This window comes from Ursus maritimus (assembly GCF_017311325.1).
Source record: "Ursus maritimus isolate PB19 chromosome X unlocalized genomic scaffold, ASM1731132v1 scaffold_X1, whole genome shotgun sequence".
NCBI lineage: Eukaryota > Metazoa > Chordata > Mammalia > Carnivora > Ursidae > Ursus > Ursus maritimus.
This window is the reverse complement of record NW_024423319.1, coordinates 30282195-30301024: the sequence shown is the minus strand read 5'-3', so window position 1 is coordinate 30301024 and position 18830 is coordinate 30282195. Positions and strand designations below refer to the sequence as shown.

General features: G+C 50.4%; 1 protein-coding gene across 4 annotated transcripts in view; it reads right to left on the bottom strand.

Moving 5' to 3' along the window:
• The window catches only part of SEPTIN6 (septin 6), a 64106-nt gene that overhangs the window by 30394 nt on the left and 14882 nt on the right, over nt 1-18830 (bottom strand). For all 4 annotated transcript variants that reach the window (XM_040628616.1, XM_040628599.1, XM_040628607.1 and 1 more), the window contains exons 2-3: nt 16463-16577; nt 9141-9336 (exon numbers count right to left, since the gene is read on the bottom strand). In XM_040628616.1, the coding sequence (XP_040484550.1) occupies nt 9141-9336; nt 16463-16577 (311 nt within the window). The remainder of the gene's footprint in view (nt 1-9140; nt 9337-16462; nt 16578-18830) is intronic.

Below are 18830 nucleotides of genomic sequence, written 5' to 3'. Positions count from 1 at the left end.
AAGTCTCATGCGTGCTACCCCAGGGATGAACCTTGAAAACACCGTTCAAGTGAAAAGGACAAAAAAGGACACAAAAGGACAAATACTGTATGATTCCACGTACAGGAGGTGCCCAGAAGAGCCAGAGTCACAGAGAAAGGAAAGAGAATAGTGGTTCCTGGGGAACAAGGGGAGTGGGGAGTTAGTGCTCAGTGTTTCCTTTGGGGCGATGACAATGTTTGGAACGAGGCAGAGGGGACGGTCGCACCACATTGTGAATGTATTAAATGCCACTAAGTTGTTCACTTTAAAATAGTCCATTTTATGTTGTGTGAATTTCACCTTTTTAAAAATAAGAACAGGGGCACCTGGGTGGCTCAGTTGGTTAAGCATTCGACTCTTGATCTCAGCTCAGTTCTTGATCTCAGGGTCGTGAGTTCAAGCCCCACACTGGGCCCAGGCTGGGTGTGGAGTCTACTTTAAAAAAGGGGGGGACCAAGAACAGTAAAAGATGAAGTAAGCGAGGGAGCAGGGGACAGATCACATAGGGTCTGTGGGCAGGATAGAGTAAGGGGTTTTTACTGTGAACGGGGTCTTCTGTTCCATAATATTTTCTAGCTAGTTATTGTCGGTTGATAAGAAGTCCATGGTTTTCTTCGTGTCTCTTTTGAAACTGGCTACCTAACTGAACTGGTATTCGTTAGAATTGTTTTCCAGATGATTGATTACCTTGGGTTTCTTAAACAGTCACATTATAAAAAACTAATGATTATACCTCTCAGCAGGCACTTTTCAATTGTCATCTTTCTGGACACTGTTGACCAGTCCCTTCTTGAAACACTGCCCTCTGGCTTCACTGCCGCCAGTATCTCCTGCGTCTAAAACTCTTCTTACTCACCTTAAATCTTGGCCTGTCTCGAAGGTTCCATCCCGGACCCATCTTTTGCCGTCATTCTACACGTTGCCCACGCATTATCCCTGGGTGCTCTCACTCATTCCCACGGCTGCAGTGGTCACCACCCTCCACTCATGCTTCCTAGACACCTCCAGGTCATCCCAGTCTCCTCCCTCTCCCACGGTCGGTCCTCTGTGTAGCCACAGCCATCCGAGCACCCCTCCCCCACTGGAAACTCACAAGGCCTGGTCACAGACACCGTGCTTGAGCAACAGCATCTCGGCCAGCAAAACCAAGGAGGCACAAGGTCAGGTCTACAGGAACAAAGCCAGACGTGTGGGTTTGTTGGAAATGCAGAATCCCCGGTCCCCAACCTAGACCTACAGGATCGGAGTCTCTGTCTTCTCGAGAGCCTCCGGGGCTTGTAGGCAACATGAAAGTTTAAGCAGCACTGGCCTCTGTCATCTTCCTTTCCACAGAACTTGCCTACCTCTTGCCCTAATGGAAACCTAATCCTTCCCCCTGCCCCCCCGCAAGGATACCACAACCCTGAGGACATCATTACCCAGCAGCCCTCTCCGGAGTAGGCTACTCATTCTCCCACAACCTGTGTGCCTTGGGGTCAGTGGAATGGGCACTCGTGTAGCTCCCCAGTGCCACTTCTAGATCATTCCTCCTCTACCTCAGTGTAAAACCTTTTCTTCATTTGAGACGTATTCCATCGTCTTCTGGTGGCACCTGACCCACGCGGTTTCTCTCTCCATTCTGGGTGATGGCAGTGTGCTCGTAGACAACCCATCAACCTTCAGCCTCTTTATTCCCTGATTGTCTACACTCCACAACCTTCGGGCTCCCTCTACTTCAGCCACCGACACACCTTGCCATTGGCCTGATCAGCTTCCCCCCAACACATCCTCTCTCTAACTCCCCACTCTCTGGCCACAACCTCTCATCTTTCCAACCCTCTTACACATTGGATCCTCCTAAACCTGACCTTTCACCTCACAGAACCCTTGGGTACCTTGACCTCTCTATTGTCTCATAGGCTATCAGCCCCTCACTGGCCTCATCCCCTTCTCGGGCCCAGCTGAACCCCAAAACTGATTACCTGAACCACTCTTTTATCAACACTTTCATCTCCACCATGCCCTTGCCTTCCACCCTCCCGGCCCAGCAAATTGTGTGATGAATACATTTCAGGGTCTGCCCTCTGCTCCCCACACCACTGCTGTTGAAGTTAGCTAGAGGCCATCACAGAAGTCTTGGCACCCAAAACCATGGCCTCCAACCTCAGATAGAGCAGGACAATCCCCTTACTTGACCTTGACTGGCTCCCTTCCCATTGCCTTCATTGACCATTCCAAACTTTCACTACTTTCCTCAAGCTCCAAAACTTACTCGTGATATCTTCACTCTCATGAGATGGTCTTACCTCCTACATTACCAACAAAATTGGGGCCACTAGCCTCACACCGGTTCAACTTCCTGCCTCACTCCCTCCTCTCTAAAACTCAATCAGTCCTTCCCAACCTCCTTCTATCATCACCCTTTGTGAACTCGCTCTCATTCCTTTCAGACTCTTTGAGAATCTTGCTTCAGCTATCAGCTCCTCGCCCCCTACTGACTCTTCCTCAACCTATAAACATGCTGAAGTCTCCCCTCATCTCAAAAGAAAGATCCTTCCTCAACTCAATCCCCCTCAACCATGCATTCTCCCCAACCACTGCCCTAGGTCTTTTCTTCCCTTAGGAATAGAGTTTGTCTTCTGCACCTACCACAGAGCCTGGCATATAACAGAAGTTCAATAAATATTTAATGGATAAATGGAGATATTTTGGAAAAAATAATCTATTCATTCATTCATTCATTCTCATTCACTCCTAACACATCGTAGACTGTTTTCTACTCTCATCGGCATCCTCGTTAACACATTCAATGGATATGCTTGGTCTTGAAAGATATAAACCTTAGAGGTATTTTTTAAATTTTATTTTTGCCATCAACGTGTATTTCATTCATTCAGCAAATAGGTACTGAATACCCACAGTATGCCGGTTGGCTAACTTGGGCGCATCCTGCAAGATTTCAAGACTTAGCTCAGTCATTCCTGACCACCTCGTTTCCACCTTACACTCCCACCGGGCTCTGCCAATTGCTACGTTTTCTTTTCCCCACAGTTCTCTCCATGTGCCTTTGTTATGGTACTCACTACATTACGTAGAATTTGTATGCTCCGTATTAGTCCCTTCCATTAAACTACAGCTTCCTTATTTCTTAGTATTCCTGGCACCTCACACCGTATCAGGCACAAAGTTGGCATTTAGTATAATGTTATCAACTGAACTAGATCCCCCACGCCAATTTGGCTACTGGATGTCGTGGATTCTTTCTCTTATACCTGCCTCCTCCTCTCTGTCCTAGAAGCTTCTGCTCCTGTTCAAGCCCTCATCCTCTCTCTCAGCCTCAAAAACATCACCCCTGGGGGTGCCTAGCTGGCTCAGTCCAAAGAGCATGCGACTCTTGATCTCGGGGTCATGAGCTCGAGCCCCACGTTGGGTGTAGAGATTACTACAAAAAACAAATAAACTTAAAAAAAAAAAGTCGCTCCTGACCTCTTTCCCTCCCTCTACACACTGCCTTATCTCTTTTTCCCAGTTCAGGAAAGCTTTTTAAATGAGCGGTCTACACCCACTTTATCTGCTTCCTTTTTTAAGACTTCATTCTTGTTTAAAATTTATTCTTAATTGCATAACCCATACGTGTACTTATGCTCCCCTCCTCAGAGGTAACTACTATTTTCAGTTTGTTGGTTCACCTTGAAGGTCTTTTTCTATGTATTTATATGGAGGGGTGTTTGGTGTTTCATTGGGAAGGGTGGATTTATGCAAATGGCATCATGATCTGTGTATCATTCTGCAACCCTTCTTTTCACTTAATAACACACCCACGTGAGTGCACACAGATCTGCATTCTTTTAAACTGCCAAATGTATTTATTGCATGGTACGGTTGCACCATAGCTCATTGTGTTGCTCTATTGGTGGAAATTTCAGCTGTTTAAAAAATTTTTTTATTCCATATCCAGTGTTGCAGTGAACATCCTTTCTGTATGTTTTTCATGAACTTGTGCAATTGTTTCTCTCGGCTGTATTCCTAAAAGTGGAACTGCTGGATCATAAGGTGTTCACATTAAGAATTTTAATAGGTCCCACCAGATCTGCCCTCTAAAACATCTGTACCCATTTACATTGCCAGAAACATGAATGAAATTAGCCGATGTTAGCAGCCACTGTACTTTTATCTTTTATTTTTGCAAATCTGATGGATAAAAAGTATTCCATTTTTCCTTTTGCACTTCCCTAATCACTGGTGACATTAGATGAACATCTGTTGGTATGTTAGTTGTCAATTTCCATTTTCCCCCCTTCTGTCAATTACCTGTTTATTTCTCATTGAACTGTAGAAGCTCTCTTTACAATTTAGAAAAATCCTTTGTTTGTAATATAGGTTGCAAATATCTTCTATTTGTAGTTTCTTTACTTTTGTTAAGAGCATCTTTCAGTTTGCAAAAGGTTTTCTTTTTATTTTAATAAGTTTAAATCTGTCGATCTTTTCTTATATGGCTTTGGGATTTTTGTGTCACGATTAGAAAAACCTTCTCTACCCCTAAAGCTATAAAAACATTCTCCTATATTTTCTCCTTATATTTTTAGAATTTGTTTTTAATCCATCTGGAATCTATTTTTGTGACTAGTGTTTGTGTGGGACGGTCTCATTTTATTTTTTCCTAATGGATGGCCTATTTTCCCAGCACAGTTTCTTGAACAGTCCATTCTTTCCCTGCTGACTTACATATGCCAAATTCCCGTGTAAACACGAACTTGATCTTGGTCTCACTTCTCTGTCCTGTTGCTCTTTTTGTTATTCTGATGCCTTTACTTACTTACCTTCCATTCACTCATGGCAAGTTAGCTTCCACCCACAGCTTCCCTGGAATTATTATTCCTTGGTGTATTCATGACCTTCATGTTGCCACACCCAACGGATATTTTTCAGGTCCATTTATCATTGCCTCCGTTATGCTACACAGCACAACTCTCCCTTGACTCTTCTACCAATAAAAGTCATCATCATAACAGTATCTTCTGTTCGTTAGTTACTCTGTGCCAGGCAGTGTTTTTTTTTTTTAAAGAATTTATTTATTTATTTGAGAGAGAGAGAGAGAATGAGTGGCGGGGAGCAGCAGAGGGAGAGGGAGAAGCAGGCTCCCTGTGGAGCAAGGAGCCTGACCCAGGCCGATCCCAGGAGCCTGGGATCATGACCTGAGCCAAAAGCAGACGCTTCACCGACTGAGCCACGCAGGTGCCCCTGTGCCTGGCACTGTTGAAGCATTTCATATACCAGAAATGTCAAGTATGCCTCACCACAATCCTCTAGGGTAGATATTAGTATTATCATCATCCCCACTTTATAGGTGAGAAAACTGAGCCATAGAGAATTTAAGTGTCTTACAATGCAAGTTCTGAGAGTTGGTTTTCCTTTTTTGCCATGCAAGTGCCTGATTTAAGTTTGATGGCCGAGGCATCCACTTCAAAGACAACTGACTATCTCGAATAAACACACTGCCAGCCACCTAAAGGTAAAGAGTCAGCCCTCCATCCTCCCACCGCCCCCGAGGGGCTCCTTTGTTTCAGAAATCTTGGTTGACTTCCCTAAGGGACCGTTTGGGCCACTTGTTTTTTTCTCTTCCGCTGCTCTAAATTCTCCTTCTTATGTTTTAAATTCACCCATCTAGGGGTGCCTGGGTGGCTCAGTAGGTTGGGCGTCTGCCTTTGGCTCAGGTCATGATCGTGGGATCCCGGGATGGAGCACCATGTCAGGCTCCCTGCTCAGTGGGGAGTCTGCTTCTCCCTCTTCCTCTACCCTCCCCCTCCCCCGGCTTGTGTGCTCTCTCTCTCACGCGCTGTCTCTCAAGTGAATAAATAAAAACCAATAAATAAATAAATAAATAAATAAATTCTCCCCTCTAGAGCAAGCCTACCAAATCCTAGACCTAAACCCTCCATCTCAAAAAAAGCAGAACCCCAGACTCACGCCTGCTCTCTCTCCCCTGCGACCTCACTGTGTAGTCCCAGCTGTGCCCTGTGCTTTCCAGGACCTGTGAATAATAAACCTTTCTGGTCTCCAAGTTCCCTGATGTTTACTGCTGAGAGCATCTTGCAATCCTAAGGACCACAAGGGTCGGACCAGCCACAGCGTTAGTTATCAATAGGCTGAGAGCGGCACAAAACCCTTGTCTCACATCGCTGGGTTAATCAGTGGCAAGATGCGATCTGAACCCAGGTCGGTCTGAGACCAAAGCCTAAATTCCCAATCACACCTCTTTCCAGCCTGTCCTCAGTCTCCCTCTTGAGTTCCTTTTGCTCCAGCACCTTTTTTTTTTTTTTAAAGATTGTATCCATTTATTTGACAGAGAGAGAGAGAGAGCACAACCAAAGGGAGGGGCAGAGGGAGAGGGAGAGGTAGGCTCCCTGCTGAGCAGGGAGTCAGGCGGAAGGGGGGTGGGGAACATGACCCCGGGATCAAGACCTGAGCCAAAGACAGATGCTTCACCAACAGAGCCAGCCAGGCGCCCCATGCTCCTGCCTCTTTTAAACAAGTGGCTTTCCCCAGGGTCTGGCCTTAATCACTGCTCTTCTTAGAAGACCACGCACCGTGGGTGAAGGCTCGCATTCTGGCGCTCTGCCTCAGTGCGGCTATACTGACACGTATCTATGCCCAAATGATCCCATCAGTATGGAGAAAACACTGCTTTTTATTACGAATCCCTGGGGCTTGCCCCAGCCCTGCTCTCCAGCCCAGTTTCTGAGAGGCTTTTCATTTCTACTTACTTGAGTTTGTATTATTTGATTTTGTATTAGTATGCATCATGTTTATAATCAGGAAAAACAATAAGAATATTACCAAAGTAATGGAAGTAGATTAGCCTCTAAGGGGCCGTATCAGCTCAGTCCTCTCAAACCGTCATTACCAAAGCCGTTTCCAATGTCAGATATGTTAAATGTATGTTGCCGAGAAATGTGAGAAATTTAATTGAAAAGATCCTGAGCCGTCTGCAGCTGAGATGACCCCAAATACCCATCCCCTTTCCCCAGGGTCCAATTTATTCTCAACCAAGCACAATTAGCATAATACGCAAAGCGATAAAAAGCAGAGGTATCCGTCTAGAATTTCAAATGAAAAACAAAGTTCAGTTCAATTATTAAGAAGCTAAATGTACGGCTGTTGGAACTTCAAGGGAGAAATAGGAGAATTGGGGATCCAGTTCAGCTAAGAAGCAAGAGAATCCTCAAAGGATGGGCAGACACTGCCTAAAATGATGAATGGCCTTTTCTGAGATGGGCATTGTGATAACCACGTGACGTCTAGTTAAATGCGGATGGTGCCTGACCCCCTCCCTGACCCCAGCCCTCAACACATCCCGGTGTCTGAGCCGCCCCACCCCTCACTCACACTCCATTCTCACCCCCTGCAGTCTCTCCTCCTACCTCTCTGCATATTCCTGTTCATTCTTTTTCCAGAATGTGTCATTTGCTCCATCTGCTGACTTAACATCCTAAGGTTTTTGTCTGTAGCCCCGTGCTCACCACCCCGCACTCCGATGCCCGGGTGATCTTACGTGGGTCTGCGGTTGGAACATAGCACCTATACCTCGATAATCCAAATCGCTATTTCCAGCGCAGACCCTCTGCCGACCTCTAACCCCTGTGTATTCAGCTGCCTGCCACCGAAGGTCATCAGGGGTCTCGGTAGTCCACGGACAGCTCAACCTCAACAGGTCCAAAACACAGCTGGTTCTTTTAGAACGTGATTCTCTTATATGAGTTTTCCTACCGAATGCCACCACCATTTGTCCACTCTCCAAAGCCAGAAGTCTGGGCCTCTTTCTAGATTCTTCTTTTGCCTTCACGACCCCACACCAAGTCTCTGTCTAGAGTCCTGTTGATTCTACCTACTCGATATTTACCAAACCTACCTCCTCTTTCCCATCTCAGCACCTGTGTTACCTCTGGCCTCGACCTAATTGGTCCAATAGTCTCTTAACGGGGCTTCCTGCTCCCCCTACCCTTCCAAAGAACCTACTTCAAGGCCAGTCAGACTATCCCATTCTTTTTTTTTAAAGATTTTATTTATTTATTTGAGAGAGAAAGAGAGCACAAGCGGTGGAGAAGAGCAGAGGGAGAGGGAGAAGCAGACTCCCCACTGAGCGGGGAGGGAGCCCAACGCGGGGCTTGATCGCTGGACCCCGAGATCACGACCTGAGCCGAAAGCAGACACTTAACTGACTGAGCCACGCAGGTGCCCTGAGACTATCTCATTCTACTTCATAAAACCTCTCAATGGCTCCGTGTCTGCACATTCTAGAAATGCCCCCCTGATCTGACTCCTGCTTCCCTCTTCAGGCTCATCTCCGCCTACCTTCCCCTCACTCACGCCAAGCAGCAGCCCAGGGGCAGACACGGGTACTGTGGGACCTTAAGCTTATGCAATGAGAAGGGCCCTCCAGAAAGACAGCACAACATTATGACTAATAATTAGTTACAGGACCTTGGCAGCTTTAGCTTCATCAGCTCGCAGTCAATCCGCTTCTGCACTCGACAGATCCCTAGAATCTGCCATCATCTTCTACACCTCTTTGCCTTTGTACAAGCGCTCCCCCAGCCTGGGCTGCCCTTCCCTCCGTTGCCTTGTCTGGCCGGCAAAAGAGTTCATCCCTCAAGGGCCCACTCAGGAGGCACTTCCTCTGTGAAGGCCTCCCTGACCTCCCCACATGGAACTGACTGTCCTCTCCTTTAGGTGCTCATTGTTACTTGTCCTTCACCTCTTCGTACCCCGTCCTTTCCGAAGCACATCACACTCGATGGAGCTTATTTGTTCAAAACCGGTCTCCCCGGTGAGTGCCTCAAGGGCAGAGACAAAGTCATTCCTTTTTAGATTGTCAGGGCATAGCAGCGCCTGGCACAAGGCAGGAAGGAGCTCAATACATGTCTGCCACATGGAACGGAGACCTCGCCCACGCACACTGGAAAGACGCCTTTCTTTTGGCAGAGCGCGTGGAGTGGAATGGTTGGTGGGAACTGGGACCCTGGGCGGAGGCGGAGCCCTGAGGTGTCTGCGGCCTGCACGCGCCATTTTGGGAGGACGTCCAGGCAGGACCCCGTGGTGAGCTCCTCCCACCAGCCTCCGGGCCCCATTGCCTTCCTTACCTGTCCTCCTTGTTGATCTGGTCCCCAAAGCCCACCGTGCTGACAATGGTCAGCTTCAGCCCCACGTTGCTCTCTTGGAGGTCATAGGTATTGGACCGGAGCTGGACACCTGGCTGTGTGTGGGTGGCCGGCTCCCCCTCAAACTTGGTGTTGAACAGGGTGTCCATGAGGGTAGACTTGCCCAAACCTGTCTCTCCTGAAAAACAAAAGAGGAAATTATGGTCCGTTCATGCCACGGCCGTGCAGCCATCCCCCATCATGGTTTGGACGTATGTTCATTGGCGTGGGAGCCCGTACACAATAAGAGCGGATAAAACTAGATAGACTGTTGGCACTCAGGTAAGTGAGAGAGACTGAAAGGAACTGCATCAACGTCTCAACAGTAGCGTCTCAGGAAGTGGAACTGGGGTAATTTTCCTCTTAGTCTTCCTATTTTTGTGTCATTTGAAGGTTGAGGATGCATGGCTTTTATCGTCAGAAAAAGAACGTCTGTTACAGGCAGTGCTAGAGAGGTAGCAGTTACGCCTGGAAAAAGTCCAGAAGGACACACAATATACTCTTACCCAGAGGGCTAGCACTGCGTGGTGGGGGTGATGTGCGGTGTTCATTTCTCTCTTCAGGCTTCTGTGTATTTTCCAAGTTTTCTACGTGGAACATGCATAGCTTTTGTAATAAAAATTAAAGGGCTGTTTTCGATTTTAAAAGAAAGGGACAGAGGTCCCTTGTCAAATAAATATCCTCTCCTTTTCATCGCCACCTCACCTCCCCGCCAGGCCCAGACTGTGCTCTGCACATGCCCGGATGTGTCTCCCAGTGGGGAGGCCATTTTTAGCTAATGGGGAGGGAAGTTAGCAGGCCACAGATTCTTCTTCTCCTTAAATTTCAAACAAACCAGTCATTTGTTTGTTTAACTAACAGCCTGCGGGATACTAATAAATTAAACCATTGGAATTCCAAGTCTTGACTTTCACACCAGGGAGAGGAGTGGGGGAAAGCCTGTGGAGACCGGTGAAGGTTTTTTGGAGGTCATTCCTGGGAGACCCGAGGGAGGTCAAGCCACTGCCAGGAGCCAAGGGGTCTCTTCAGGGAAAGAAGACATTGGAGGAGAATTGGTGGCCTGGGAGTTGGGCAGGAACGTGACAGGAGGCCACAAGCTGGGCTGGGCGCTACAGAGGCTTGTCATCTCCAGAGATCCAAACCGTATTTGGGCTTCCACCCCGCCCCCCACCAAGCGATTCAGGAATGCCAGGAATAAAGGATTCAGTAGCTAATCACCCCCAGATTGCCTTTTGAATACCTAGACCACCCGGCTCTTCAGCTCCCCGGCAGGAGACGTACAACGTGTAAATGCAAATGGACCCCTCCCCTTCCGCCCTCTGGGTGTGTCTAGCTTTGCATCTCGCTGCCTTTTATCCTGAATAATGAGCGACGAAAACAGGAGGTGCTTTTTCCAATCTCTGTCTCCAATGAGAGCTTTCTGTGTGTGTTGAGATTGGTGAGCGAGAGAACAAGAAGAACATTCAACTCAGCCTGGCTCCCCAGCCCCCCAGCCAACGTTCATGGCCAGGTCTGACGAACGTGCCGGATTGCCAGGGTGCAGGGAAATGGTCCCTCCCACAGATCATGTTTCCAGCCAAGGTCTGCTATACCTATTAGCAGCAAAGATTCTCCCAGAAGAGGCCCCCCCAACTTTTCCCCCTCCCTAAAGGAACAGGAAGTATTTGGGTCTCAAGAAAAATTTGGTGAGGTGGGGCCTTTGCAGTGGGAAGTGACAGACTTGGCCAAGCAACGGAATGTAGCACCCCCTCCCCGCCCAAGGGGGGGTGCAGCTCAGTTGCACAGGGGACCAGCCCCTCTGAGGTGGGAACACGGGGGGTGGGTCCCTCACCCCTAACTCACCTTCCCTCTGGGAGCGGAGATTCCAGCACCATTCGAGCCCATCTTTGTGTGTGCCTGATGAACCTTCCACGGACATCCCCACCTGCCCCCTTCCGTGAGCTCTTGGCTGAACACCCCGCAGCTCCTAGAATGCTGAGCCCTGTCTCCCCAGCATCCAGAGCTGGCTCCTGGGCCCCTGATCCCCAGGATCCTCAGAGAGCCAGGGATGGGGCATCTTCCCGTACTCCCCAGAGGGCCTAGCCCAGGTGCACACAGAGGCCTGGGGCCAGGCTGCTGTGTTTGCCGGCCGGAGGAATGCAGACCGGCCAGGCAGGGCAGGGCAGGGCAGCAGGGAGGAGCGGCAGGCCAAATGACCACGAGAATGCCTGCCAACACCAAAGGGCTATGGAAATTAGATGCCCAATGATGAGTGGAAGAAAAGAACCCGCGGGTGTCCCGGGAATTATGACACATGCAACATGAGAAGAGGGCAGAGAAGCAAGCGAGCTAGTCCCGTGGCTGTGGAGGGCTCCCGTCCCACTCTGCCATCAGTGTGGAGCCTGCGGGCTGCAGGGGCCCCTCTTCATGGTTGGCACGGGCCCAGCCTGAGCGGAGGATGCAGCCCCCTCCCACGCTGCCCTGGGCCCAGCATCGGGGACTCCACACCCCTGCAGGAAGGTGGGGACTTGGCAGATTCCAGCAGGAAACCTGGGGAGTCCCCAGGGGTCAATTTCTCTCCCCTCCTCCCTCCTCGGACAGACAGCAGGATTTCTTAACCCTTTTCAGGTCGTCACCACCGGCCCAGAGGATTCCATCTCGCTTTGTTTAATGGAGAAAAGATGCTGGAAACACCCGGTTTTTTAAATAGCATTTCTATTTAAAACGTGTAATGTGAAATACGCTTTTTCAAACTACACTCCCTGGGATAATCCACTGTTGACCTCTCTACTCAGCCTTTTTCCTCATCTGCTGCAAACGCCCGAATCTTCTGGCACCTTGTGTCATTAAGTCCTTGCAAGCGGGGGTGGGGGAGGGCGGACGCAGAGGCCCAGCCAGGTGATGCCCGGCCAGAAGCGGTCCCCTCGCTGGGCCCCGGTCTCTTTCCTCAGAAAACAAACAGGCTGGACTCATAATAATAGCGATGGCTTCTGGAGCAGCCACGATGTGCCAGGCACGGCTGTGCCAGTAGCTCCCCTGTTCCCCACAATAGACCTAGGAGGTAGGTACTATTATTTGTCCTTCAGTAACGGAAGGGTCAGCCAAGCTACTTGCCAGCTGGGTGAATTCGCCGCACTCCCCGGTCTCTCTGCACCTTACCTTCCTCATCTGTAACCTGTGGACGAAGGAACTGGTCTAGGGTCGCAAAGGAATCCGTAGCAGAGCGGGCCCTGAGTCAGACACTGGCGCCCAGACGTATAACCAGTATGCCCCAGTGTGTCCCACTTGCCACTTGGGCCTTCGACAAATGTTCGCAGGGCCTCTAGTCGGAGCCACGTGCAATTTTAGGGACTAAAGATACAACAGGGAACAGGACAGCCCCCATCCCTGTCTGCAGGGAGCTCGCGGTCCCTGAAGCCAAGGTCTCTGCCAGCTCCGAAACGTGGGAAGCCACCAAGAGAGACGTCTCCCGAGTTCAAAAGGTGTTCAAAAGGAAACACTCCAGGAACTCCAGGGAGCCTATCGACAGAGACAAGGTCATGGCTGGCTCTCTAACCTTGCCCTCGGCTCCTTCCTGACCTTGCCGAAGCCTGGCCCACAGGGGTGTGCTGGAGCCGGCTCCCCCACCCTCTTGCAGATCTGCTTCTCCTAAGTGTCTTATTCCAAGTTCAACACGGCCCAGTTGAGCCTGGAATCCTGAGCAGCTTCAAAGTAAATATTATCGTTATGACGCTCTGCGCTCCTCACAGGCATTACTGTGGCCGGCACATTCGGAGCGCAGCATCTCTCCGGAGCTCCTTCCCAGCCGTGCAGAGCGACGGGCCCCGGGACGTTTGTCCTGCTGGCTCCAGGGGCTCCTCGGAGGCCTCCTGCACTAGATCTAGGATCGAGGGATCTTTGCAATTTCCAGAGCTAAGCGATTAGCCTATGGTTTTTGTTGGGGGTGGGGGGGCTGGGGAGGGAGAGGGCAACATCACCCCCTCAGTAATTATTGTCAACATAGAAAATCTGTTCGAGAGGAGTCATGATATGCCCACACCCATGTGCCTAGCCCTCTAAAAATAATAACTGTGGGTGCCATTTATCGGTACCCTTACATATGAATTAGGCTCTGGATTCATAAACCTTCTCTCTCTCAATCCCACCGTGCACTGTGTGCACAGGCACACACCTCCATCAGGCTGGAGGGTACTCACCCTGCTGGGGCTTGGACTTCTACGGTCAGTAGCCCAGCACCCGGATAAAAAATGCTGTGATCAAAACGTCTTAGGTCTCTGTTACACTTAACATGCCTTACGAGAAAAGAAAAGAAAATCCTTTGGGGGAACATAGTCTCTGCCCAAACAGACTCGTTTGAGAACAGTCATTACGGGAGTAAACCTGATAGTTACGCACAGGCGGTCAGCATGAAGGAACGGCCACCGAAAGTCCTGCGAGAGAAAAGATCACCTTCAGCAGGCAAGCTACGGACCCTTGGCCAAGCCAGTGCCAGCACCTAGCCCCATGGCTGGGCTGAGATTGCAGCCTGAGAGCCCATCTCAACCACTCGTGACCTTGGCCCAAATTGTGGGTTCTCTGAGCAATGACAGGGTTGTGAGAACAGACGGAGAGCAGGATTCGAAGGCTGCCGGCTTGTTTGGATCAGGGATGGGGAATGAAAGGATCCCAGTCCAGCTGGGGGCCTCCACTGAGCAAACCCGCAGCGCCAAGAGGGGGGCTAATAGGGTGATTTCCTGGGACTTGGTAGGTGTGGAAAGAAAGAGAGGGGGTGACTCTTTGGGGCAGAGGATCTCCTTCCTACCCCTCCCCTCTTGAAGGGTCTGGGGCAGTTGAGTCATCTCACCCCAGCAGGTGCACGCCAAAGCGGTTATAGCTGTCCTGTGCCTGGGTGGGAACTCAAGGACAAGCGTTTACTATTTCTCCCACTCACTTTGCCTTGTGCTTGGCTGCCTCCTCTTCAGGGCCCTAGGGGAGCCCACGGTCCCCAGGTCCAATTGCACTACACCGCTGGCCCTCGGAGAGCCATTCTGATTTCTGTGGCCTCCCTCCTAAAGCCTCATTCACCCGCCCAACTGCACTTAGTTGAAAGGTTGATGAGGGTGGGCCTGTCACGTCACTTCGCAATTCCTCAGCTTCACTGCAGGTCATACTGAGCTCTGGGAGGAATGCCAAGGGAATCCAATATGTTTATGCGGAAATTTTTCAGTAATCAAATATTATGCAAAATAAGTTGGCCAACGGCCAAAGATCGGAGCGATTTGGCAGTGCTAATATTGGATGTGATGGCATCTCCATGTTGATCAGCGTGGCTTCTATTTCTTTTGTACCCTTCTCCTAAAAGCATCTCATCATCACCACGAGTAGACTTGCTGGCCTAGCTCTGAATGCCGAGGCCCATGACATGTGATTCTGTGAAGCACATATCGCCATCTCCTGGGTTCCCAAGCTGATGTGTGGGAGGGAGTCATTCAGCCAGTGAGTGAGCCTAGCCGACTGCCTGTCATCCATAGTGAGAAGTGGCCTCCCTGTTCTCTACTCGTCCCTGGGTACATAGTTACTCTTCTACACGAAGTGATCAAGAAAGAGCGCTAAGGATGGAGAAGAAATAGAAAGAGTCCAAGAAAATGAACGACTCTAGTTAGAAAACAGAATTTTAGGGGCACCTGGGTGGCTCAGTCATTAAGAGGCTGCCTTTGGCTCAGGGCGTGATCCCGGCGTCATGGGATCGAGCCCCACATCAGGCTCCTCTGCTGGGAGCCTGCTTCTTCCTCTCCCATTCCCCCTGCCTGTGTTCCTTCTCTCGCTGGCTGTCTCTGGGTCACATAAATAAATAAAATCTTAAAAAAAAAAGAAAACAGAATTTTAGACGATATTAATGAGTAAAATATACAACTCAGCCGTGGTCAGAGCCTCAATATGAATGAATCCCCATATACTCTCTAGAAAAATAAGAACGGCAATCAGCAAAGCGTCTGAGTGTTCCAACCAGCAGGAAAACGCACTCTATTATAGTGTTTATACAATCATTAAGGTTTGGAAGTAAGGCACTGAAAATGCGCGGGTATACTTTGCTGCACAAGAGAGTGAAAATCATACGCTATGATCGTGTTTGCAAATTCGGGACTTTTGAAGGTCTAAGGAGAGATTCTTACAGAATGTCAAGGAACTCTTGTTCCTCCCATTTGTTGGGTTGGTGTTTGACCCTTTCCAGAGTGCCTTTGTGTTCTTAAGAGACATCGCTGGAAGCAGTTAGGAAAGCGGGAGGAGGGCCAACGGATCAGCCAGACCTGGGGCCTTGTCCGCACTCCAGCACTTCCTCTGTGCCGCCCGGGTCACGTCTCTTAGCCTCCCCAAATGTCTGGGTCTCCATCTGCTCTGTGAAGGTACAAACGCTACTCACTCTGCTCATTCACAGAGTCCTAGTAAGGACTCAACTGCTACTGGGGAAAGGGTTTGAGAAATATAATGAGTGGTTCCCATGGGGTTAACTCATTCATTCATTTCGCAGACATTACTGAATTCCCTTGGCGCTGTGATTAGCACACTAGAGGTGACTAAGGCTTGGTTCCCACATTCCAGACTAAAGGTCCTGGTGGAGATATGCTTTTTTTTTTTTAAGATTTTATTTATTTATTTGTCAGAGAGAGAGAGAGCACGCAAGCAGGGGGAGCGGCAGTCAGAGGGAGAAGCAGGCTTCCCGCTGAGCAGGGAGCCCGATGTGGGACTCCATCCCAGGACCCTGGGATCGTGACCGGAGCCGAAGGCAGACGCTTCACCGACAGAGCCACCCAGGCGCTGCTGGATGGAGGTATGTTTAAAGGGAATAAAAGAACTTTTGCACCCTTGAGCTCAAACTGTACAGAGCATTACAGGGCTAAGAGCAAACGGCCCCAGCCCACTGCCCAAGCCCACACCCGGTGGGCAGGCGCCTACCACACCCATCAGTCGGCCTTCCCATTCTGCCCTGGCTCCTATTTGTTGACGTCCAAGTGAACTTGACCGCGGTAGCTGAGCCAGCCAGCTCCCTTACAAAATTTCCACTGGGTGTCACATGGCTCAGTTTCCCCCCAACGTACGGCCCTGTATTCTGGTCTGACCGGGGAAAAATATCATCACAGACGGCTGCTCGCAAAAGCAAACAGACGGATAAAAGAGGAAGAGGGGGGAAGACACTTTTGCAAATAGACCAGAATGACACAGTATTTAACCTAATTACCTGCCAAGCCACATCCAGCCATTAAGGATCCATATTCTGTAATAGAATTTCCTGCTAGGGAAATACTCACCCACGCACAGGATGTTGAAGCAGAAGCCCTGGCTGACTGACTTATTCACCAGCTGGTCGGGCAAGCTGTCAAACCCCACATGTCCAGCCAGGGGGACGGTTCGGCAACCTTCACCCTGATTTGGAAAGGGAGGGAGGGGAGAAAACGAAAATGTGCTTAAAAGCAATCTGGATCCTCACTTCTCATCCAACCGACTTGCGAGCGAGGAAGTAACCCCTGCCCAGGCCCCGTGTGTCCTGCCTTCCCTCAGCTCCTCCCTGCTCCGAAGCAGAACGGCCCGCCAGCTTAGAAGTCATGGGCTCTTGGGGACAGGCATCTGCAGGCTGCGATGGTCGCTGTAGGTCCACACACACAGCAAACTGCCCGGGTGGCTTCTGGGACCGGGGGGTGGGGGGGAGAGGGGGGGTCAGGAGATGAGGTTCACGGACTTGGGGTAACCCCACGCAATCACTTATAAGCCGGGTCACCTCTCCATGACTCCCTTTCCTGGCACGTCTGTCTGATGAGATAATGTCACCTATCTGACAGGTGGTCGCAGGACTCAAACGAGCTTAGCACAAGGCCTGGTCCGTGCCTAAGTGTCCAGTAAACAGTACAAAAGGACTTCCAAAAGCAAGGCCTCCTCTCTCGAGGCCGTCTTGGGCAACTACAAAGGTGGCACAGTGTGCGGGTCAAGAGAAGAGGCTTTGAACTGAGACAGGTCTCAAGGACAGTCCCACCCCCTGCACCTCCTGACCTCTGACAAGTTACTTAAGTCCTCAGAGTTTGCCCGTCTGTAAAGTCCGGGACGAGCAGTGACTAGCTCATAGGACTGGGGTGCGGGTCACACAGGTTACTGTTCCGCAAGTCCTGAGCACGGCGCCTGGCACGTGGGGAGCAGCCCATCAACAGAAGCTACCCCTCCTATTGCTCTGCGAGGGTACCCCTCTCCTCGGACTCCCCAGATAACACGTGATGTCATGGGACACTCGGGGCTCCCCCGGCTCGAGAGAGCTGCCTCTGTGCTCCTCCCACCCCTTCCCTGCTCTCCACGGGGGGCAGCCAAGCCATTCACAGCTCTGGAAAGCAGAGGGCCCTTGCTTCACCTGTTAGTCCCAGAGCTTCTTACTGTTAATGGTTTTATAAAAAACGGGGAGAGCCTCAAACTGGGGCAGGCTTCCAAGGAGCCGGGGGAAAGGAAAAAGAGGCCTGCGTGTACTCAAGACAAGTGCTAACTGCCAATGGCCCCAGGGGAAGAGAGAAGGGCAGCCGGACGCAGCTAGACAAGAGGTAAGGGCTATGTAAGGGGTCGGGAGTTTCTCTTGGGTGGGGGGCTACAGCAAGATTTCGGGGAACCAGAAAGGTGCCCAGAGCAATCCAAGAAGGGCATGGTTAGTGTCAGGAGGCCCGCCCCAGCATCCTGGGCTGTGCCAGCGGGCAACTCTTTCTGCTTACCTGGACCTGCTTTTAGGCTAGGGCCCTAAGGGTCTCCAGTGCACCCGGAGAGGGACGGGCAGAGCCACTCAGCAGCTGCTGTCGCCAGAACTGGTTCCCAGGTAGCCCCTTCACCCAGTTGTGCCATCGGTCTTCCAAGAGCGGGAGACAGGGCTAGGGCCAGGACTGCCATCTGGCAAGTTCGTTACCCTCACACATCTCACCCCACACACTCCCAGCGGAGAATATTCCTGACACACAACCATATGCCATCATTCAGTCTGAGTTGGCGTCTTCCGGGCCCCCAAGGGGCACCTGAAAACAGCTGGGTTTCACGCGTGGCCCACGGCACTTGCGGCTGGCTCTACATACACCCCTCTCTGCTTCCCCTCACCCCTTCCTCCTTCTTTTTCTTAAAGCGAACAAAGGAAGATGTAAGTTTCCCACTGGTTGCTCTTAGTCCTCACCCCTGCAGGGGACACAGACACTTAAGAGCCAATATGCTTTCTCGATGGGTCCTCCTCCGTAGCAGGCATCGGAAACTGGGACCGACTCAGAGCGGAGGTTTCCTGAGCCATAGTTTATCACCCCTGGCTGCCTCTTCCTGTCTCCAAATTCAGCACCATGAAACTCTGGCCTCTGGTCCAAGTGCCAAACAAAGAGGAAAGGGAATTTTCAAACTGAACATAGTGGAGACATGGGGAGAACTCCACTCCTTTTTTTTAAGATTTTATTTTTATTTATTTATTTGACAGAGAAAGGGAGCGCTCACAAGCAGGGGTGGGGGAGCAGGAGAAGGAGAAGCAGACTCGTGGGGCTCAATCCCAGGACCCCAAGATCATGACCTGTGCCAAACTGAGTCACCAGTTTGTCACCTCTTCTTCTTTTTTTTTAAAGAGATGGAGAGAGGGGCGCCTGAGTGGCGCCAGTTTGTCACCTCTTCTTCTTTTTTTTT